This window comes from Gadus chalcogrammus, chromosome 22 (assembly GCF_026213295.1).
Source record: "Gadus chalcogrammus isolate NIFS_2021 chromosome 22, NIFS_Gcha_1.0, whole genome shotgun sequence".
NCBI classification, from domain to species: Eukaryota; Metazoa; Chordata; class Actinopteri; order Gadiformes; family Gadidae; genus Gadus; species Gadus chalcogrammus.
The window spans coordinates 17,278,206-17,301,689 of NC_079433.1; the positions used below are offsets into that span (position 1 = coordinate 17,278,206).

Genomic DNA, 23,484 nt, shown 5'->3' on the forward strand with positions numbered 1-23,484 from the left:
GGTATGTAACCCTATATAATATATATTATACAGGTATGTAACCCTAGATATTAGTACCCCAAAATGCAATTATTAGCCCACAAAAAAGCATAATATGAGATCTTTAGTATGAATCTGGATCAGATGAGTGATCAGATCGCACCAGGAGGTGGCAGCGTTGCTATTGTTGTAGATTGCAACGCTGGCTTGTATGTGGACTTGTAGAGAGACTAGAGCAGAAAAGCTATCCAATGGGATCACACTGATGGAGCCGATAAAAGGTTGTTATGGAAGCGTATCCTTGGGTCTCGCCCATGCTTTGCTGTCTCTTATTGGCACCTTGTGTGACGTGCAGCTATGTTTACAATGTAACCATGTCATCATTCACACGCTCATCACAGCGACAGTGCCACTTTGTCGCTATGGACCCAGCGCCGTTGCTAGGCAATGCGCTCTCAATATAAAATCTGTATTCTTATCAGATTGGCAGAGAGGTGCACCTTAGAATTTACCTTATTTTTTTTCATTTAAATTGAAATTCAATCTCTGCCGCAGAGAATCGTTGTGGCTCTGTGTAGGCAGGGGCATCCTGACATCACAGAATATTTATAAGAGACCCCGACTGGTGGGGCACGGAAGGTGAAAGACACGCTGTCTATTTGTGTTCAACTTTGTTTGTATGTAAGGAACAAGGCTGCAGACAAAAGTTAGAAAATCACATGATACAGAATCTGTTCCGGCTCAAGAAGCGAGAAAGCCCTGAAAAATGACCAACCCCAGAAATCAAGGTTTGAGGTGGAGGCAATGGGGGAATATAAAGCCAGCATTCAGTTCTTGGGGTGTGGAGGGTGTTGTCTTTGAACACATGGTGAATCATTCTCCTTTGGAGTGTGTGAATGCCCAGCAGCAAGGATGTGATGCTAATATTTTCTGTTCATATTTTACCCTGTAATTCTTTTTTTCCCCAGACTTTCTTTAGTGTAAAAAAAACCCATTTTCTTTTGGTTTGGTATTTATTTTTGCTGGCTATCCTAAGAGGAAGGATCCTTCTGATCTCTGTGGTTTTGGAGACCCTAGGGTGAAGGCGTGTTCCTTTGAGGATGAACTCCTTTTGCGTTAGCATGCAGGTGGCGGGTACAACAATTAGGGTTTGGTTATATCGTTTCAACCCCAGGGCCCATAGAAGGGCACTTCTTATTTTATTTTGGCTCCTCACTCCTGTAGTCACTGTCATGCCTTCATTTTCTTGTCCAGACTACCAGGGGGCTATCAGCACCAAGTAGGCGTTGCTTTCTCTCATCCCTATTCCCTCCGTCCTTTGAGTGCAGGTGCCCTCTCAGCCAATGGGATCAGTGCAGACACCAGCACTGAGATCGGCCGCGCCAAGAACTGCCTGAGCCCAGAGGACATCATAGAGAAATACAAAGACGCCATCTCCTACTACGGCAAGGTAATTCAGCGACAGCTTTGGCACCATGTATTCAACATGTAGGCCCCTCTGTACAGAAGTCTAACATGTAAGCCCCTCTGTATACAGGTCTAACATGTAAGCCCCTCTTTAACCAGGTAGGCCCCTCTGTTCAAGTCGACCATGTAAGCCCTTATGTACACATCTAACATGTAGGCCCCTCTGTACAATTATAACATGTAGGGCCATCTGTACAAGTCAAATTGTATTTTGGCCAATGCATGGATTGCAGTGAATGTTGAATATGCTGATACAAATAAATGATGAACGTTAACACATTATTATTTCATCTTGGTTATAAAACTTGAATTATGAAGAATATTTCTAACACAATGAGTATACTGTCATAACTGGCTGACTCAACAGGGGTCAGTGTTTCATCCTCCTTCACTGAGACGGCCACTGAACCTGGGCGCTATCCCTTTGATCGCAAAGGAGATGGAGATGTAGTCGACAGTACATTGTGTTTAACATGCATCACGTCACGAAAGGATCTTCAGGGGAGCAGGCCGGTTAGCAAAGGGAATCGGCTGATTTTTAACAAGCATTATGTAAAGCGCTATATTTATCCAATCTATAGCCTGCCTTACTTTTGAAGAAATATTGATACTATAGGACGTCAAAGTAGGGCCCATTGTTGTACCCAGCAATTTAAACGCAACACTGCTTTATCTTCATTATTACAATTAGTTGTCTGCTCTCACCTTCCACGGTCCTTTAACCTGTTACCAGTTCGTTCAGAATTAAATTGCATCGCACCACACAGCCATTCAGATATTAATTGGATTTTAATAAAGAGACTGAGTGCAGTGGTGGGCAATGAAGGGTTGCAGAGAGCTGGATTTAAAAGTGAACACACACACACGCACACAGATAACCTAAGGTAGGGCCTAATACAATCGTAATAAGCCCAGCGTATTCACAAATAATCGGGGGGTTTCCTGGAAATAGTATTGTGTAAAGTAATAAAAGTATTCACAGGTCATCGGAGCGAGCCGTCATGTCGCTGCACTCCTGACCGATGAGCACGGACATGCATGTTCTTGGCAGTAAAGACCTTGACACAGATCCATGTGTGGGTGTGACCTTCTTCCATGGTAGTACAAGAACGCCGGCGTGATCGAGCTGGAGGCCTGCGTGAAGGCGGTCAGGGTGCTGGCCATCCAGAAGAGGGCCATGGAGGCCTCCGAGTTCCTGCAGAACGCCGTGTACATCAACCTCGGACAGGTAGACCTCGCAGGGCTTCGCATGCGAGGGAGACATGCCCCGCAGGCTTTAGGAGGACACGGTTCGTCGTATCTCTGGGGTTCGCCGGCTAATTCATGCAGGGACCCCGCGGTGGAGTCCCCTGTTGACTGACAGTTGGAGGGATTTTGAATTTGAAAGAATAGCATGAAAATCCAATTAAACGCAGCTTGTAAACACATGCATCTAACTATAATTACAGGATGCTCTGTATGTATGTATGCATGCGTGTCTTTCCTTTTGATTTTCTCGATGACTGTTCATCCGATTGACTTCACTCTCAGCGGGTGCATTCCCGAGGACCTGAGGCACCGCAGCTCTGAGTGTGAGGTTGTTTGGATGAGCGGTTCTCCAGAAAGCCGCAAGCGGGAATACCGGAAGCCAAGCGAGCTTTGTAACGGGCAATGCACTATATTAAGATACACTTCTAATGTTTATTTGAATTGTTTTCAGAGCTATTGAATGTTAAAAAAATAATATAGTTAGTTATTTTTACTTTATAGTTATATTCTTTTAGTTTCCCAAGCTGTATTGGTATCCTTTTTTTCAATCTGGAAATTACTTTTGTGCACGGTACTCCTGCTGTTGCAATAACCACAGATTGCCAAGTAGTATTTCCATTGTTCTCATTTTATTTCTTGCCTGGTGATTGTCTTATACTCCTGGTGCTCTCCTCCTCCTCCTCTTCCTCCTCCTCCTCTTCCTCCCCCTCCTCCTCCACCTCCTCCTCCAGCTGTCTGAGGAGGAGAAGATCCAGCGCTACAGCATCCTGTCGGAGCTCTACGACCTCATTGGCTTCCAGCGCAAGTCGGCCTTCTTCAAGCGTGTGGCGGCCATGCAGTGCGTGGCGCCCACCATCCCGGAGCCGGGCTGGAGGGCCTGCTACAAGCTGCTCCTGGAGACGCTGCCCGGCTACAGCCTCTCCCTGGACCCCAAGGACTTCAGCAAAGGTAAGCCTTCCCCTTCTGGTCCGGCAGCCAGCGCACCACTCGGCCATCATGAGATGTGCAGACATCCTGTTGACTATAAATCAAATTAACTTTCTCTTGTTGTGTCAGCGCGACATTACCAGTGTCCATTAGTCTAGAGGACTAACAGATTATTTATTTATTTAGCCTTTATTTATCTAGGGAAAATCTCGATGAGATTCAAATTCATTTTACAAGAGTCTCCTGGCCAAGATAGGCAGGAGCACATTAAGCGGGTTGCAGACATGCATATTACAATCTACAAGAAAAGAAAAGACATAATCATAAAATATCGAAAGTATTTGTCACAGGTCTTAACCCTCTCTCGTACACGGACATCAACATATAATATTATATAAAGGGTCTGAGAAGCTTAACCCTCTCTCGGATGCCGCGGTCCACCGCTTTCCAGGCAGAGCTTAAGTCAACAAACTAGCATTACTAACCGCATGCCTTGGATGTTGACATTGAAGATTATATTTACAGGCACTTTGGCGTCACAGACTTCTTTTTTACCTGCGTTCGAAACAGAATGGACCTTTCACAAATTGTTTGGTGAAGACATAGGATTTTAGTCCTTGTTTCTCTAATTTGCAGTCTTGCAGCAACACATAATTTGGGTTCACTGTGACTTCAAACACCCATTTGCCTAAAGCCATACGGGCCTCTGGGACAGAAAGTAGGACGAAGTCCTGGGAGAATAGACTATCATTTACCCTTTTTGAAAATATCATTCGATTTGGTTTGTCAGGGTTCAAAACAAGTTTAAATTCCAAAAAGCTAGATTTTACAGTATTAAGCTAGTGATAGCGGTCTGCAAATCCCGCCATCATCCACATAAGAGTGAACATTTTGACTGTAGACATGTTGATCGAGACTATTTGTTTATAAAATGAATTGGAGCTTTCCAAGGAAGGATCTCTGGGCATCGAATAAACTAAGGAGCCAGAAGGGAAACAAACAGACGGTTTTCAAACAAACAGACTGTTTGTTCAGACAGTCCTAGGCTGAAAAGTCCTTGCTTCAATACTGCATGATCCATTGAATCAAAAGCCCTGGATAGGTGAGTATAAGGCCTGAACAATCTTGCTTGTTATGCAGCTGTTTGCATTGACTTATCTAAGGCTTTTGAATAAAGTCGAAGCCAACCCGACCTCACTTGGAGATTGTTTGGCATTGGGGATGACTCCCTCAACAGGTTAAACGCATGCTATTGCCTGCATCACTTTTTATTGTCTGGCATGGTGAACCGGTCACTTGCTGATTAAGCTAAGATGCATTCACCTGTCCTCCTCTTATAGAAGTCGGCAGCCCTGCCCCAGGATAAAATAAAGAAGGTCTCGCATTATTTAATGGCTAGGGAAGGGGGGCCCGATTCTCCTTTAAAAACAAGGAAATAGAGCCACATCATGATTGAGTTGAGTCTACGTCATGACTGGGGTAGAGGGGCCGAGCGTTGGGTCCACATCCCGTTCCCCGACAGGAATACGCCAGGATCACTTTCTCGGGGAGATTCACACGTGGGCAGAGGACACCGAGCGCACCCGAATGCGAAGCAGAGAACATGCAGATCCCCAGACTGCTCCAACGCCAGGGGAGCGCTGGCGCCCAGATGCTCCAGGTTCCCTCAGCGCGTCCCTTTGAGTCATCGATGAACAGGCTGCCCCACCACGGATACAGGGGCCACAGGAACCCCGTCCATATTTAAAAACATCTGCATCCGTAGCTCAGCTCATCTCATCTCATCTCATCTTTCATATAGTTTGTTTCCTCAAGTTCATCGTTTATTGGGTTGTATTCCAGTATTTTACAACCACTTTCTATTAGTTAAAAAGCCCAAAGCACAAGGCCATGTCAGGACGTGTTCTCGCTCCCATGCTGTTTGTTCATTTGATTGGGCGGATCAGCTTTTAATAGATACCATTGCAATAATGTTGTAGGTATGGGATTGTAAAGCTTTATTGTGATGCCTATCATGTTGGTTGATTCCGATATTTTTCATTCCCCTTTCAACATCTGACCTTTGACCTATTTAGTGCACTGTCGTTCCATCAGAGGATCACAGAGAAGCAAGTCAAAAAGATGGGATCTTGGGAGAGCGGTTAGAAAAATTAAGAAAGAGTGATAATCTAACCGCTGGACTGAGAAACATTTCTACAGAATTAACACATGCTCACCTCCACAGCACCACCGAGAGGAATATCCACACCATCGTATCCACGGCATCATTCAAAACACACTCTCTGGGTCTCGAGAGCTCTCCCTCCATTGTTTTTCCCATTGAGGTCGACCACTCTGCCCGCAGAGGAAACACAATTCAGCGTGCTTGAGCCAAGCTGATGGGCTCTCCTACCGAGTCCTCTGCAGGAGTATCTGTGTATCTCTCCACCCTCACCTGATGCCCCAACTCCATGTCCAAGTGTTTCAAATGCAGAAGACAGCAAGCCCTGCCCTAATCTCTCAATCACGGACACACACGCAAGCACACTTGCACACATACAGCATGTGATTTATCTGGCTACTGTTAAAAGAAAACGCTCCACTTGGAATCCTTTTCCTTTCATGAGCCATGGATGGTGAAGGCTATCTGCAGCCTGATTGCTAGCATTGCAGCTCAGGCTAAAGATTGCTTTCGTTTTTGAAAACTTTTACTTCAGATGCCCCGGCGAAAGCAGAAGACGAGTCGAAACTGCGCAATGCACTATGTTTAAAAGCCAGTATTGATTTATTTCTTAAGCGTTCAGTATTTTAAAAAAGGTAGTTGGTCGTTCTCTCGTCCATAGACTTGAATAAATATTAAGCCATTGAGGTTTTTAGGGTCAACAGATGGTACAGATTTGTCATTGATTTCCAAAGAAATCTCCTTTTTACGTCGGTTGATGTTTTTACTTCGTTGTGGTGAAACGTCTGCTTCAAAGAACATATTTACTCCCAGCAACACTCTTGCGGATTGTCCTTTTCAGTGCTACAGACTACTTTAGCTTTTTCCTTTTTTGTCCTACAAGGTCAATCTTTTAAGCATCGTGCTTTTAGAGCAAAATAAATAATTGAAATATTTCAACAAACATTGTCTAGTTCAGTTTGCTGAACTAGATTGTGAGGTGCATGTGAAGGTTACTGACAAAAAACGGCTGCCATGGCATTGGGCTTACATTGCGCGCATTTTAAAGCCGGCATTAAGCATTCCCATTGAAATGCACTTTGGGATAATGTCTTAGCAGAGCGCAACACTCAAATAAGCAAACACAAAAGTGACTTGAGTAGCATGCGGGGAGAATCGGTTAAATGGCCTCCTTATTTATAGCCTGGACCAATGTTAAAGTTAATGAGGGCGCTCCTCTCATAAAGCATAACTGCCATAACCGCCCTCGCCCCCTAACAATGCTGTCGGGATGTGAGGCAGGCGGCAGCAAAGTGATCCAACAGGGTGGGGGTCCACTCTGACTTATCAGAGGAACACGAACCAGGGGGGCACAATCAAATTAAGCTCTGGTTGTTTTCCTGGCTTTTCCGGAGAACAAACTCTTGAAAAAGGCTAATAAGTGGAGGTTCATTTTTTGGCGATTTATTTAATTTTTCGTTTCTTCTTCCAGTATCTCCTCCTGTCCCCCCTTTGCTCCATTCACTCATTTATTTGTTCAGACCACTCCGGTCTCTGAAGGGGGTGAGATAGGCAGGTAGTGAGAGAGGGAAAGGGCGGGCGCACGCCACTTCCACTGCGTCCTCTGGATTACTTGCAGGAAATCACTGGCAGACAGGTACAACTCGCCTCTATTTATAGACTGCTTAGTGAGCGCAGCGCCATGAAGTGGTGGAGAAAATAGCTTAGAAAGGATTAGCATTTTACAGTATGTTTTTTATTTTTTTGCCCATCTTCTCTGCCACTCTTTCTCCGAATGCTTATTAGTCACAGTTTTACATATTTACAAAAAATCACAATAATCATGGTAGCCACGGGTTGAGGTGTGCATCAGTGTGAAGCAATGGGCTAAGGTTACAAATCCGAAGAAGAAGCTAGTCTTTGCTGTAGGCCTTTTGTGGATCTCTGCCATGCAAACCAGGCTCGCCGTGTGTGTGTGTGTGTGTGTGTGTGTGTGTGTGTGTGTGTGTGTGTGTGTGTGTGTGTGTGTGTGTGTGTGTGTGTGTGTGTGTGTGTGTGTGTGTGTGTGTGTGTGTGTGTGTGTGTGTGTGTACGCGCGCGCGCGTACACATGTGGTGGAAAATAAACTGAAATATTTACACCAGCAGGCATCTCAACAATGGAATAAACAAAGTGGATCCTTGTGGTACTCGATGCGGAACGTTTTTAAAGTTTTCCGTTCAGAGAATACGTGTCATGGCCTATCTCTACATGTGCTGCTAGGTAGCTCAACTCGGGTTAGTTCATTAAGGTGCACTCGTGTATGTGACTGCACATGGAGCTTATCATTATGTTCGCCGTCCCCCTTCCAGGGACCCACCGGGGCTGGGCGGCCGTCCAGATGCGCCTCCTGCACGAGCTGGTGTATGCCTCGCGCCGCATGGGGAACCCGGCCCTCTCGGTGCGCCACCTGTCCTTCCTGCTGCAGACCATGCTGGACTTCGTGTCGGATCAAGGTGGGTTCATCTCATGGGCCGATGACCCTGTCGGACGGCAGCAATTAGTTTGTCGCTTGTCTTGTTTGCATTTGTTGCTTGGTTACCTGGTTATGTGTGTTGGGTACATTCTCTCTGGCTTGATCATGGGTGTAGGAACAGATGGGATATTCTCAATCTTTTAGCTTGTATCCAGTGGTGTATTGGCCACAGCAAAGAGGACTCCCCCCCCCCCCCTCCCCTACAGTGGTTTGTTTAAACGTCCAAATATTCCGTGCACAAGGGCGACTGAAATGTAGTTAAATTGTTGTATTATTTTGCCAAGGTGGTCAGCCAGACAGTCCATTGGCTAGACAATAGAGACCATTATAATCCTTGGTTGGCCACAGGCACATAAACAGACACAAGGACATGCCACACATATGAGAGAGAGAGAGAGAGAGAGAGAGAGAGAGAGAGAGAGAGAGAGAGAGAGAGAGAGAGAGAGAGAGAGAGAGAGAGAGAGAGAGAGAGAGAGAGAGAGAGAGAGAGAGAGAGAGAGAGAGAGAGAGAGAGAGAGAGAGAGAGAGAGAGAGAGATGTTTGTGTGTAAGTAAGTAGGATCAGGGAGCGTGTGGTATAAAATATTGAACACTCCTCAGCAGAGGCTCTGAGGAGGGAGGGGGGGGACTGCTCCCATTGCCAGCATCCATCTTGCTCCAGTAGCACCAGCATCCCCACTCTCCCCTTTCTCCCCACCTCCGTCAACAGACGTTCTGCCCTCGACGTCTCAGATACATCAATTAATAAACAAGCAGGCAAAAGTTGACCGATTGATTTAGTTCACCTATGACCCTGCGTGCCGAGCAGGGAAAATCAAGTACAGACTTAGAAATAAGGGAGGGGGGGGGGGGGGGGAAGCCTTGCGTTAACCTTTACCAACCTCCAGCCTTCAGTCTCTTAACGGGGAGCTGGTGGCGGGTGCTGTGTAATGGGCCGTGCACATTGCTCTCCCCCTGGAAACAAGAAGAGGGAATGTTTTTGCTCGCGTGCTGTTCCTCTCTTTCTGTGTCTTGCGAGAGCACACAGTGTCACAAAACATTCAAGTCACGTCAGGTCTTCAACCGTGGCTTCAAAAGTGTGCTTTGTAGGGAACAGCCATGTAATCGCTGTGACACTATCCATCGTTATTGAAATGACTGGCTCTGATTGGTTGAAAAAAAGAATAATAATGATGAGGTATGATCTGATGGAGAAGGTCGTTCAGTGTGTGCGTGCGTGAGTGAGCGTCCGTGCGTGTGCAATATCACTGATGGTGCTCAGCAATGGCAGCCTGTGGGTCAGGTAGTGGCAGGGGGCTGTTCCAGCCCTTAGGCACTCAAGGTAGTTGATGCATTTTTATAAAACGTGGCTAACTCACTGTGGTTAACAGTTCCCAGTGGTGACTACCATCACTCCCCAAGTTTGTTAAAAAATATAAAACTAAGTGGCATGGACAGGACAGAGCGAATGGTTTCGGGAAGAGCTGTGAAGCGGGGCCTACTTCTGTCTCCCTTGGTTTTTAACAAGGATGCAGGAACACACTGACGCTTCATTCCTCCTTTACGGCACAGCACATTTTCATGTTTTCAAAAGATCGTGGCAAGCCTTTGTAAAGTATGCCGTCCATACACCTGGAATTATTGAAGACGCATGGATGCCATCAGCCTGCAGCCTGTCAGGAGATTGGCCCTTTCTAGTTGAATGAGTTTGGAAACATCTTCTTTCTTTTTTTATGCGGTGAGGTTTATCTGAGAAACGAGAGACCCAAGGGAACTCTGCAACAAACAATGGGGTCCACGACACATTTAGGAGACGTCGGGAACGGCACATGGGTGGCAAGCGACTCTCTTGATCGATCACACTTGAGGACATGAGGCTCATTCAGATTCCCTGCAATCCGATATGCCTCCACTTTTAGGTATGCTCAGATTTTAACGTTTTGTTGTGTAGGAACACCTAGTTTGTCTGATGGGGATGCTCGCCTGGTCTGTATAAAAAAAATAATCGATTTAAAAGCTATCTCTAAAGACATGTCAGACATACCCCTATAGAAGTGAGTTGAGCAGAAAGACGCGCAGGTTGCCCCATAACTGCAACCTAAAAGACAAACTATTATTCAATCAGTGATCGGAAGGACTATCTGTTCTTTACAGATTGTCCTTCTCTTCATAAAGCGCACCCTTATCCATCTGGAAGCAGAGAGCTAAGCCAACACAACTCTGCACTTGGCTTGAGAAAAGGAAGGGAATCTGCACCTGCTGGGAGGCCGATCGCAGATCTGTCCTTCAGATGGTACTGTGACATTTGTGCTGAGCAGAGAACATCCTGTGTAATGTACTGTGTGTCAAACCTGCTCTCACAGTCACCGGCGCAGCAGGCTTGTGTTTGTGCCCCACACAGCACTTCAGCGCTCCCAGTTTGTGGTTGTTTTTCCCAGACATCCTGGGTCACTCCAGGTACCAGCAGGACAGTACCACCGACAACATTCAGAGATGGTTAAAAGGGATGGATAGAAGTCAAGTTATTGCGGGATTATACGTTTTCTTTTTGCCTGCATTTAGCACAATGTGTTAACGTAGAGTTAGATTTTTCAGTTCAAAATACTAGCTCTGCCAGTACATAGTATCATAGATAAATAAAGAAATATCATGAAAAAGCAGTCAAGTGTGCAAATATACAGGTGCAAAAATACAGTTTGGTATACGCATCTCAGGCTAAAGTTTAAATGAATATTCTTCTGTCCTTTCAAAGGGGAGTCATTATAACTTGAATCATTATCTGTTCTGGACTGTTTGTCCCTGTCGAGGGCGTTGCGCTGAGGGAAAGCACACACTGAGTGAGTGATTGGGATGTGAATACCCTGCGGCATAATTTGTCTTTAATTGCCGGATTATAACCGCGCCATTTTAGACTTTGCTGATCCCAGTTTACATTGTCACTTCAGCGAGAGTTGATACCTCAGCAACCACACGATCCGACCCAAGACACGTGAATAACCTCAAGGAGGAGATTGAGATGCAGCGCATTTGGACGATTGCGCTTCATGTTGCCTCATTTATAACGCTGTCCAATTCTTATTTCTCATTTAACCATCCACAGAGAAGAAAGAAGTGACCCAGAGCCTGGAGAACTATACCTCCAAGTGTCCCGGAGGGATGGAGGTCATCACCCTGCCCGACGGCCTCAAGCTCCCCCCCGTCCCCTTCACCAAGCTTCCCATCGTCAGGTAGGAGCGTGCCTCCCAGTGCCCCCTTCTTAGTGAAGCTAAGAGACCAAACTCAAAAGTCTTTGAATGATCACGTCCAAAGTATTCTCGAGTCCTGCACAAACGAGCTGAGAAATACCAACAAATCATGTTACCGCATGATTTTATTTATTTTTCTGCTTGTGCTATAAATATGAACAGAAGTAAGCACTGTGTGCTTTGGGATTTATACTCTGTGGCAAAATCTGCATTCAGCACTCGCTGCCCTTCACCCAGCTAGCGTTAAGAAGCACACGATGTCAACTACCTAGCGTTTGGAATCAAGTTAGAACTAAGATTGCTGTTGGGTGATTCAGGCCGATACAGCAGCTCAAAAAAGGATGCTCCTCATCAAGAATCAGTGTTGGAGAACGTACCACAACACGGCACAATCGATACTTCAAAAGGGACATCATCTATTGCCCCCTTAACACTTCTTAATTCACTATTTCCAAATATTTAAGAAATATATACTAAATGTCACTCCATCTATGTCAAATGTATGGCTCCAAACTGCAGGTGTCAGTAAAAGTAATTGTATTTGCAAAAAGCACAATCTAATGTCATGATAGATTTGTCCCTTAGCCCTGGTTAACCATGGTAGCCACTCTATTGGGCAAAGCCAAAAGCATATTTTTGATTGGCATATTAATACACTCCAATGACTCATCAGCTCAAAACCAGCGCGTTGTGGCAATGGACAAATTTGCAATGTCCTAGAAAATCACATATTTATATCTAGCTAAAGTATCTGTCTTGTTCAATTTGCCACCAAGCGGCCCTGGTTACTGAAGTGACATTAGTGTGATTTGCAGGAGGCCACAAGGGGTCCCCAATCGAAAACCATCGCATGGAATTCACTTTTTTAATCACTGATCTGCGGTAAAGTTTTAATTGCAGACGCACGCTTTAAATGGAATGCGCTATGTTACGTAGGTGTTTAGTCAGGTGTCTGTCTGTCTGTCTGTCTGTCTGTCTGTCTGTCTGTCTGTGTAGGTGCGTGCGTCGGTGTGTGTGTGTGTGTGAGTGCATGTATGCGTGTGTGTGAGTGGGTGAGTGTATGCTCACCTATCTTGTTGCAGAGCAGGTGGGGGGGGGGTAGAGTGGTGGGATGCGGGCAGCCTATTAGCCCGCCCTGACCAAGTGAGGGTGCCAGGAGGCTGAGGCACCTGTCTCTCTCCCCTCCGCGGCTGCTCGCTAACAGGGGGGAGACGGATGGCCTCCCCCACACCTACAGGTGATGAATGGGCCACTCGATACACCTTCAGCCCCGGAGCCGTCTGGACGTAGCGGTGGTACAACAGCGGCAGCAACATCCTTCACGAGCTCTGCTCAATTTCGGCCCCCCTCTACCGCATCACTCCCCCCCCCCTCCTCCACCCTCACCATAATGTCCTCTCCCCGCCAATAGGTCGGTGAAGCTTCTGGATCTGCCGGCCAGCCTGCGGCCCCACAAGGTGAAAGGCCTGCTGGGACAGAACATGTCCACCGCCAGCCCCTTCATCTACTCACCCATCATCATGCACAACCGCGGAGAGGAGCGCTGCAAGAAGATAGGTGAGCACACGCGCACACACACACGCACGCACACGCACACGCACACACAAACGCACACACAGACACACGCACGCACACCCACACACACACACTTTATTGTGCATTCAGTGAGCTGACAGATTGTTTATTTGTTTCTCAGAAAGTGAGTCACCGCATCACAGCGTACCACGCATTGTGTTCCTTTCCCAATGTAGGCAAACTAAAATAGAAGTTGCTTCCCTTTGATTGATACTTTGTGCTATCAGTGAACAGATGGCTGGCTGTAACTGATTTACCACATTGAGGCAAATCGATTGATAGTTTAAATCCCTGATTAACAGTTGTTTGCCTTGTTTGCTACAGAATAAAATGTATCTGGATTCTTTGAGATTATTCCATTTGTTTGTTTTAATTGAGAGGAAGCTTTTTTCATTATTTTTGTTTTTTTTATTGATTCATTTGAAAGTAAACTAGTTGGGAACAGAAAAGTCCAATTAGTTGTATTTCCTCAGGTGAATCTCGTAACCATTACCAGGAACCAGGGGGCTCAGGCGTTAATCTAATGCATGCCTCAAACCTTCCTCGTCATCCAATTGAATCGAAGGTCTTTTCCATAAATCGTAATCACTAGAGTAGAGGAGTGTTCGCTTCACTCTCCATTACTTTTGGATTCATCATGTACACTGGAAGGGGGTGTGTGTCTGTCTGTGTGAATCATGTCTGTGGGCCTCGTCATGCACCTGCTTCCTCTTGTATACTCACAGGACCTCAAGCAGAAGTGTGTGTGTGTGTGTGTGTGTGTGTGTGTGTGTGTGTGTGTGTGTGTGTGTGTGTGTGTGTGTGTGTGTGTGTGTGTGTGTGTGTGTGTGTGTGTGTGTGTGTGTGTGTGTGTGTGCGCAGAAATAATAGCCCCTTAGTCTCGTGACAAGTGGGCAGAGGGATGCTGACGTTCCAGTTGGTGACAAAAGAAAAATACCTCCTAAATATTTGAAAAGGTGCAGGTCATTTCTGGAATATGGTTAAAACCCATGTTTAATTGGAATAATGCTTGAAAATATCACGTAGGCGGTATGTGGAGTTCGTCAGTAGCTTTCTGACACTCTTGGTCCGAGTCTGACCTGGTTACAGCAGAGCTTCGATGTAATGCGGGTTTCACTGGGTGCCGCACTGGGTATCTTACTGCTCAGAAATGTACCGTGAGAATTGAACGGTTTGGGTCCATCCCTACGCCCGACACACTGGAGGTCCTCAGCATATGAGAGAATACTATTTGTTTGGTGCCTGGCCCACACGGGTACATTTGAAAGTTTTATAGGCTTCTGAACTCGGGCTGACATGGTTCCAGCTTCATATTTCAGTAGCGACTAGAGTAGGGTGAAAGGCTGCGGTTGTGTCTGATGGGCGGTGTCAGCAGAGGACACGTTGCCATGCTGAGTCAGAGGCATCAGGGCCTTCATCTCGGGGCCTTTGATCATCTCTGCAGATTTGTTTCAAAGCACATGCCTTTCTTCATCCAGGAAACCACACACAGCCCATCCCGATTCAGGTCTTCGTCTCTATGACGTGTGAAATGTACGGTGTTTCACCAAGTCTTTTAGAATCATCCAAAAATACAGATATACTTAAAATCCACACAGAGACATGGCAGATGGCTCATGGTTAGGGGTGGGAGGTATTAGATACAATTTATATCACAGTATTTCCCACTGTCCGGACGGTATCGATATTATTTCATGGTATATGAGAAAAAAATCGGAATCATATGTTAGTAGCCCTTCTTAGTTAAATACATTCGTTTTATTAAGCTAAAATATGTACTTTAACCTTATATTACAAGAAAGAGTGAGGCATCGGAAATAGTATGAACGTGAAAAGTATTTTTTTTTTATTGTGCAATTTTTTTGAGAAACTATGCATATAATCAACATGAATAAATATGGTAGTATAAATATAGGTAATATGAATATATTTGTATCTTATGTAAACGGCTCGTAGCACCAGCAGCGTAAGATGACTTCATTGATTGCTCAGTCACGCTCGTCTTTGGTCGTGCTGTGGTGCCAACTGCTGCACACATTCGGGTGCATTCCTCATATTGACAGACATGCCTTGACGATTCAGTTGGTTTCAGCCTCACACCCCTAGATGCCACTAAACCTGATATACTGCACCTTTTATGCACAACTTGCTAACATTAAATAAAATAATAAGATTAAAATAACAGATTTCTGTTGTCCGTCACTTTAAAATCATTTCACATTTCCTCCTTATTCATGAACGTCAGGTAGTTTTGTTCTACATCCTCTGTTCAGACTTGCATAGAATGGAGATTATTAATATTTGTTGCAAAGAAGTTCAACTTCCTTTTTCAGTTTTTTTATTTTATTTCATTAGACTGGCTTAACAATGCGTGGGTTGATTTCACACTGCGTTATAGCCTGAGGCCACGAGTCAAAAGTGGGGGTTCCGTTTTCAACTTTCCTCCCCTGAGTAGAAAACAAATCCCCTTAAATGATAATAAATTCTAGCCGGTGGTTAGCCACCATGCTCTGCAATCAGTGATATGTGCACTGTGTCTGAGTCTTAGGCTGCCGATCTTGATCTTACAGCAGAGCCGAAATAACAGTTCCACCCTCAAAGTGCAGGTGTATTATGGCAGAGCAGAAATCACTCGCTTCACTGTAGGTTTTTTGCTGATGGGACAATCCAAGCTACTTTTCTTGGCCTACATATGCCTGTGTGTGTGTGTGTGTGTGTGTGTGTGTGTGTGTGTGTGTGTGTGTGTGTGTGTGTGTGTGTGTGTGTGTGTGTGTGTGTGTGTGTGTGTGTGTGTGTGTGTGTGTGTGTGTGTGTGTGTGTGTGTGTGTGTGTGTGTGATTTTGCGTCTTGTGCCCTTGTACATTTATTTACCTGTTCTTTTTTGTCAATCATACTCTATGACTCATGTTAATGCTTGAGCCATAAAACCCCACATTCTGTATTGGGAGATTGTTTTTTCTGTGCAATTGCTCTGAGACTGTGTGAGGAAAAAGCAAAGGCCAGGTTTGATCAAGACATTGAGATTAATAGTCCTGGCTGCGGTGAGCCCATGCACAGCTCGGTACCTCGCCCTTGACACCTGCTCTGTGGACCGGGGGCTTGGGTTCCGCCTAGACATTTCTGTCACTTTAACTGTTTCTCTTTTCCTCCTTCGTTGCAATTCCAGCATTTGAGGCTCAACGCCCAGTCCTGTTGTTAATTTTAGTCCATTGCATTTTCTTCCAATTTGGGAAGAGGCTCTTTTTAAATCAAATATCCAAATTCAAGCTGTTGCATTGTAAAGCCAATAGCGTTAGGCAGCTAGTAATCCAAAGGAAATATTTGTACTTGATCATTCCATACTAGAAACATAACCATGTCAGCATGGCGTCGTGACATCCCGACTCCCGCACGCCATCTGTTGTGAGGAGATATTCTTTTTCCAACAGAATAGTTGGAGGTATGAGTACGTCAACAGAATATTTGAAGTTTCGGGTGATCAAAGAGCAAACTAGTGCTGACTGCAAAGGGACGGTTCCTTATTGTTCTGTCCTGATTCAGAGGGGCACCTTGACAAACGTTTTAGGTCCCGAGGAGCCCTGGACGCAGACGGCGGCACACATCCAGTCGGGGGAAACTTCCGAGCTGTGGGTCGGAAAGCTGTATTTTAGATCTTTCCAAATTGTGCTAGCCTATCACATTAGACCAGCGGCTCTGAAAACGTTGGGTCTTACTTTATGTTCTGTGAGATGATGATACACTGTGCCTGCAATATTAGTAGCAGGAAAATGCAGACTTGCTCGGATATTGACGTTACTTATGGGTTCAGTATATATGCTGAGCAGTATATATCCTATAACATAAAAAGCGACTACTCTGCAGTGTGCAGGTGGGCAACAGGATTCGCTGGCTGCAAGTTGTAAAGAGACATCTAAACCAAATGGACGATGCGCAGCTCGCTGCCCGTTTCATTGGGTGGTCAATGGAGCTTGGATATTGAGCTTTCATTTAATATCTCCACCTTCGATCCTCGATATCCATCTGCTCGATAGGGGAACCACTCGTAGCAGCAAGAAAAAAATAACTTTCCCTTTGTTTCTCATTTGTTCCGGATGAACCCAGTCGTCTGTGGATCTTTCCCAAACTCCTCACAGTTAATTGTTTTCTTTTAGCTCCCGGCGTTCAGTGCCGGGTGGGTCACCGCACCCATCTGCAGGCTTTACACTCATTCTGGCAGCCCTCCATATAAACCATGCTATCGTTAGCTGCGGAAGTAGGGGAGTAGGGCTTTTATGGGCCGCTGTGCGCTCGTAAGAATGTTTCTTTTCTTTTAACCGGCAGAGGGCTGGCTTTATCAAAGTCTCGCAGGGCAGAGGCTGGTGTTCAGGAACACGTGCAAAGGAAACGGGGAGGGGGGGAAGTTATACAACAACTTGACAGATACCCAGCTGTTATTCAAAGGCCTCCTAACGGGACACATGGTGGTCCACAGTGTTTCATCGAGCCAAATCAAATTAAGAGCACAGTAATTGCACATTTCCAGGTGCGTTCCTTGTGCGGCTATCTTGCGTATAGACCTGAGACTCTTTCCATGGGGAGGCTGCTGTGTGTGAGTAAAGGTTGGGTTCCCACCTGGACATCCTTTCTGAATCAGTGAGCAGTGCAGCCAGACTGCAGTATAGTCTACCATCGAAGCATATGTCTAGCAAGGTATACAGAGCTTGGACAAGCCAACCTCCAGAAAGGGCTTTGCTTCGTCTCCTGCTTACTCGTGTCCGTCTAGCAAAGTGTGACACACTATGACATATTGTTGTGAGAGGTGTTCATAACAGCAGTAAGGTTTGGAAGTACGCACCCACACACACACATGCACACTCGCACGTGACGGACGAGGTTGTGATTAGGAAAGAACAACCATCGGCCGCCTTGCTAGTTTGTAATTTTAGTTGGGTTATTCCTTTAGTTGGGTTATTCCTTTGTCCTTGTTGGTTATTATGCCATGTACAACTCTGAGACGTTCTCGTGCGAGTCCCCTAATGAGATGTGCTAATGAATCAGCCCAGGAGTCACGCTTTGTGTTGGAGTGAATGCACTTGTGCGTATGTTTGGGTGGCAGGGGGGCTTGAGGTCACATAGGAAACCGATTTATGCATTATTCAGTTTGCGACATTTCCCGCATTTTTCCCCCACCAATGCCCTCAGCCCTTTGCATTTTTGCATCATCACAGCTTTCATCAGAACAATAATTATCCTTTTCTGAAAAGTGGAAGCTAACCGGGAGCATGCGTTTAGCTAACCATTCAGCTGTTTAGAGACGTGTGAGGTTTGTTTGTTTGTGTGTTTGTCTAGTGGTTTATTCAGTGTTTTTCCCCCGGCGAGTGTATAAAAAGTATGTTCTTCCTCACGTTTCTTCAGTGTATCTGAAGCCTCACTAAGATAGTGTGTGTGTGTGTGTGTGTGTGTGTGTGTGTGTGTGTGTGTGTGTGTGTGGGGAGCGTGACTCAAAAGATTAGGTCTTTTTTTTCTGTTCCGGCATCAGAGGAACATTCCACTTGTTAATTGGCACCCTGCGAGAGAACCCGGGGCACGCCATCAGACCTGGAGCTGTTTTGGTGTTTTTTGTGCCTTTTTCCTTCGCTTTTCTTCAGATATCTCCTATTTGTCACTTGCGTCCTTCTTCTTTTTAATTACATAATTTACATCCACAGCTCCCCTCCATCAGCGCCCCCGCAGCACCGCCAATTATTGAGGCCTTGGACAACAGTATTGCCATAAGACACAAGCGTAACAACCTGTCGGAGTGAATTAACCACAATGCAATTCCGAGCCGACTGCTTCATAGCACGAACCCCCAGAACCGTTTTGTTTCACCGGCGGCTCAGTTAATCTCACTCTGTGAAGCGACGGCTGTTACATCACCCTTCACCATAAGCCACCACAGCACCTTCCCATTCAAATGAGGATTATTTCACTTTATTTTTCTGTCACCCTGGCCCGGAGTAATCCACATTGGCGTTTGTTCTTCTTAAGGACATGTATGTGTTTGCAGAGCGCAAATTAAATGCAGAGGACTTGTCTTCTTGAGCTGACTATAATGGCTTGGTTCTACGGTTCATTTATGTCTTGCTCTGCTATTATCATTAAAATGCCATTTCTGTGTGCAGTGTTATGAAATGTTAAGGTGGGGGAAATGCAAGCACTGTTTTTTAATACCACCCCCTCGCCCAAAGTTTACAGAGTATCTCTAGTATGTGTGAACACGTATGTTGCGGCTTGTGTTGTATGTGTGGAAGGGGAACTTCTGATCATCTTGGGACCTGATGTTTGGAGATTTCAAGTATGAAAGGCCAGTGAACGGTTTGTCACACCTCTATTTGCATACAGGAAGGGCCTAGGTACTGGAGACACGACGTTGACATTGATAAATACGATTGGTAAAGATCTACAGCTAAAATGCAGCAGCACTTGAAGGCATTGGGCCCTCACCTGTTTTTTTTCCATATACACTGATGAAATTCAAATGATGGACTCAACCGGACAGTTGTATACATATGCTGATGACATGCTGCGAATCGGTATTATGCAGACGAGGAACCAAGTACTTCAGTCTGAATACGTCTGCAATATTGGTGAGCTTAGTAGGTGATGGGAGACAGCGTCCTTTTTACTTACCAAAGTACAACTGAGGAGCTGGTTTGTGGGAGACTCGCCATACCAGTAATAAATCTCCATCTGTTTTGATTAATGATCAGCGTGTTGAAGCAGTAGCGGAGCTTCAATATTTAGGAACCTGCACTTTTAAGTTTTACAGCCAAAACAGAATACATAAAAAGAAAATCAATGCAGCGCTTGCATTTAATCAGGAAATTGGATCCACACACGATACAAGCGATAACATTTCCGGGTCTGTACCTTCAACAAGACAGACACCTTGTTGAAAGTGTTCCAAGTTTTATTGTGTGCAGGGTATAGGCAAGAACAAAAATAGTCTGCAATAAGGAGTGTATATATACAGTGCTGGTGTTTCTGACCCTGTTTATCCCCTTTCTAAAGATTTCCTTAAACTGCCTTCGGGAAGGTGCTCTAGTGCTGCTCAGGCAACAAAGAACGTCACCAAAGTTACTTCATACCAAATGCTAAATTCCCACCTGAACCATGCCTATTGTGGTTGTCTCTACTGTGCAGTTATTATTGTATTTATTGTAACAAACGTGTCCTAACAAAAATGTTTGGACCTACCTGTATTTATCGTGATTAACTGTGATGTGATTTAAGAAACCTGTATTTATTTATGATTAACCTTGATCTGTTAGAATCGACTCAAAACAAATATCACAATTTACGGACTATAAAGATTACTGTCCTTATTCACAATCAATTCCAGAAGAATCAACCAGTTTTCTTGTTGCGATAATATGACATCATCGGGTCCAACAGTATCGTTAAGTGGGATCTGCTGGTCACTTTGTAAGCCCTATCTACCCTGCTGTTTGTGTTCCTCTCCTGCAGACTTCCAGTGGGTGCAGGGGGACGTGTGTGAGGTGCAGCTCATGGTCTACAACCCCATGCCGTTCGAGCTGCGCGTGGAGAACATGGTTAGTAAAGCCCCCACAAAACAAAATAATAAAGCCAGCAATGGAAAATCCAGCCGGTCCCGTGGCCATCTCCCTAAGAACCCCCTTGACAAGGCTACAAATGGGCTGTTGCCTACTTAATGTATCTGCAAGGCAGTGATTTCAGCGGCCATCAAGTACAGGCTGTTAGCGGCAGACAGCTTTACTACAGACGGCCGGAGGAGTGGCTCCTCTGTAACATAAACCTTCCCTTTCTCCGCCACTTCACCAGGCTCTGCAGCAGGGCACCAATGATAATGTGTGGTGGTTATCTTTGATAGCCTAATCTGAGGACCCCCTTCTTTAAAAGCTTTTTTGTTGACACTTTAATACAGTCGTGATTGCATGGGTCGGGAAACATCACCCCCACCCACCTCGCCATCCCCCCTGCAGTGTCATTACTGTTTATGGTTTCACACATTGTGCTGCAGTGCCTCTCTCTTTTATTTTGTACACGTTTTTCTTTTCCTTCTTGTGCATGGAGGTAGGTGAGAGACTTCATTTCCTGCGTCCCGGTGCATTTGTAAGGGTGTGAATCACAAATTAAGAAGCAGAAGTTTTCTTTTTTTAAATGACAAAATATATACGTCTCCACCAAAATCCATCCGACATAAAGTATTCTTTATGTTCCTCCGCTGTGTTCACGCGTCTCTGCTTGAGTGTGAAGTGAGCGCTGGCAGCATTCACACCTGATGGAGGACCGCCTGACGGACGACCAATCACAACGTGCAGGTGTCTCATCGCACTGAGTTATGATTGTATTAGGGACTTCATCTAACCATCAGCCATCTCAACGCTTTGCTTTATGATTTGAAACTCACTTCATATCCAACTACGACAGATAGCCGGCCACGCAGATACAGGCGACAGATTAAAATAACAATCCATCATACGGATATTCTACTAATTCGGGTGACGTGCGTGAGATCGTTGTCTTCCAAGGCAGGACGGTGAAAACCAGGCCTCTATACTCTTAATTTCCTTTTAATTTAGAGACCGAATATGAATCAGGGTCATTAAAACTCTCCGGCTGTAGAATTGCTTGAAAGTCGCAAATCATATGCGTTCATCAAGTTATCTCTGTGCAATCGTGGAGTTTTTATGCCGAATCGTAAAGCAATGTGGTTAGATCTAAAATCCACCACATTGACTTGGATACCTAAACAAGATGCAGTGATAAGATCTTTGTATGTAAAAAAAAAACAGTGATCAGCTCTGGAGAAAGAATAAACTCCACAGCCAAATGGCTAAAAGAAGAAAATATCTTCAAAAGCAAAGACGCAGCTCTTCAAGGTGCTTTTTTGTTTTTGAAAACTCAAGAATATCCAGACGGTCTTGATGGAATAATCCTAAAAGACGTTGTAATGGTGAACTTGTAATGGGGAACAACTAGCACACTGCTGTGCTAGTTGGCTAATGCTATGACTTTGAATTTTTTTTTTTCCATGAGTACGTTTGAGAACCCCATTCTCGGTGAACGCAGCCCTGTAGGAAGCGGCAGTGAGTCCTCAATCATGTCATGTGCTTAGCAGAAGAAGGTTAACACTGAAGGCCATGATATACTTAAATCGGCATATTTGCATAGGCTATACATGACTATTTCGACAGGGTGCAACGTCTTTCGATTTAGTTTTGCGTATAGCTGGGCCTTAACTCTCTGCTGCACTCCATTAATATTCTGTCACTACTCATCCCATATTTGTCTTCTTCCTCTTCTTCGCACCCACACCAATGTAAAATCACACTCACTGAAACCCATCCAGCTACTCTTTGAAGTAAACATGGACGCCGGTCATCGCACGTTAATCCCCATCCACCTCCTGCTGCCTTGTTTATAAATACGCTCATGAAGTGACAAGAATTTTCACGTTTCCGAGCCATCTTCAGCTTGGGCTGTTCTGCGTAACGGGAGGCGTCACATTAGCAGCCTGTCAGTGCTAGGCTCCCGCTGTAATGGTTTCCACGCTCTCGGACTGCAAAATGCTGATGGTCATGCTACCCGCCCTGCCACACGCACACACATACACACATTCACACACGCATGCACGCACACACACAAATGTGTGAAACATGCACGCTTACATTGCCCATGCACACTTGCACACACACACACACACACACTGAGCTCAATGGTATTTGTGAGTTTTATTTTGTGTTGGGAAAAACGCTGATGCAAACAAAACAATTGTATCGTAAAACAATATGCATGGTCCCTGACTAATGGCAAAGTGCAACTGCATTGTATGCAAAGAAGCAACTTTAATTTATTATGCTCAAACAACTTCATTACTCAGACAAACTATGTCCAATCGGCAATTTTTAAGTTGTTTGAATGAGTTTGAATGTTATCTTATGGATAATAGACAATAGAAAACCAAACTCAAGGGCATTGTCCCTCACACCTTAGACACCAGGGGACCTCTCTCTCTCACTCGCTCAAAGCCCATCATCAGATGGACTTTTGCATATCATTCTGAAAACATTACATTTATTTCATCTTTCAAGATGACATTTTTGAGGGACAACCTCTGACGGGAATGGATACAGAGAATAAAAGCACATTATTACCTATGATTGAAAAAAGCTTTGAATTTGATATAAAACGGTTTGCATATCTAATTCATTATGAGGTGTTTGTCGGAAGGTGACATTAAATACAGCAACGTAGTTCAAATTGGAACCAAAGGATGAATCATACACTCAGTGATTAGAGATAGGCAGCCATGTGCCAGTTAACAATAACAAACACTCATGCACACACACACACACACACACACACACACACACACACACACACACACACACACACACACACACA

The 23,484-nt window shown here is 45.0% G+C and overlaps 1 protein-coding gene across 3 annotated transcripts in view; it reads left to right on the top strand.

The window, feature by feature from the left end:
• trappc9 (trafficking protein particle complex subunit 9) overlaps positions 1-23,484 on the top strand; it is a 141,724-nt gene that overhangs the window by 5,648 nt on the left and 112,592 nt on the right. For all 3 annotated transcript variants that reach the window (XM_056582525.1, XM_056582528.1, XM_056582527.1), the window contains 7 exons: positions 1,308-1,429; positions 2,549-2,674; positions 3,426-3,642; positions 8,113-8,256; positions 11,355-11,481; positions 12,911-13,056; positions 20,563-20,648. In XM_056582525.1, coding sequence (XP_056438500.1) covers positions 1,308-1,429; positions 2,549-2,674; positions 3,426-3,642; positions 8,113-8,256; positions 11,355-11,481; positions 12,911-13,056; positions 20,563-20,648 — 968 coding nt within the window. The remainder of the gene's footprint in view (positions 1-1,307; positions 1,430-2,548; positions 2,675-3,425; positions 3,643-8,112; positions 8,257-11,354; positions 11,482-12,910; positions 13,057-20,562; positions 20,649-23,484) is intronic.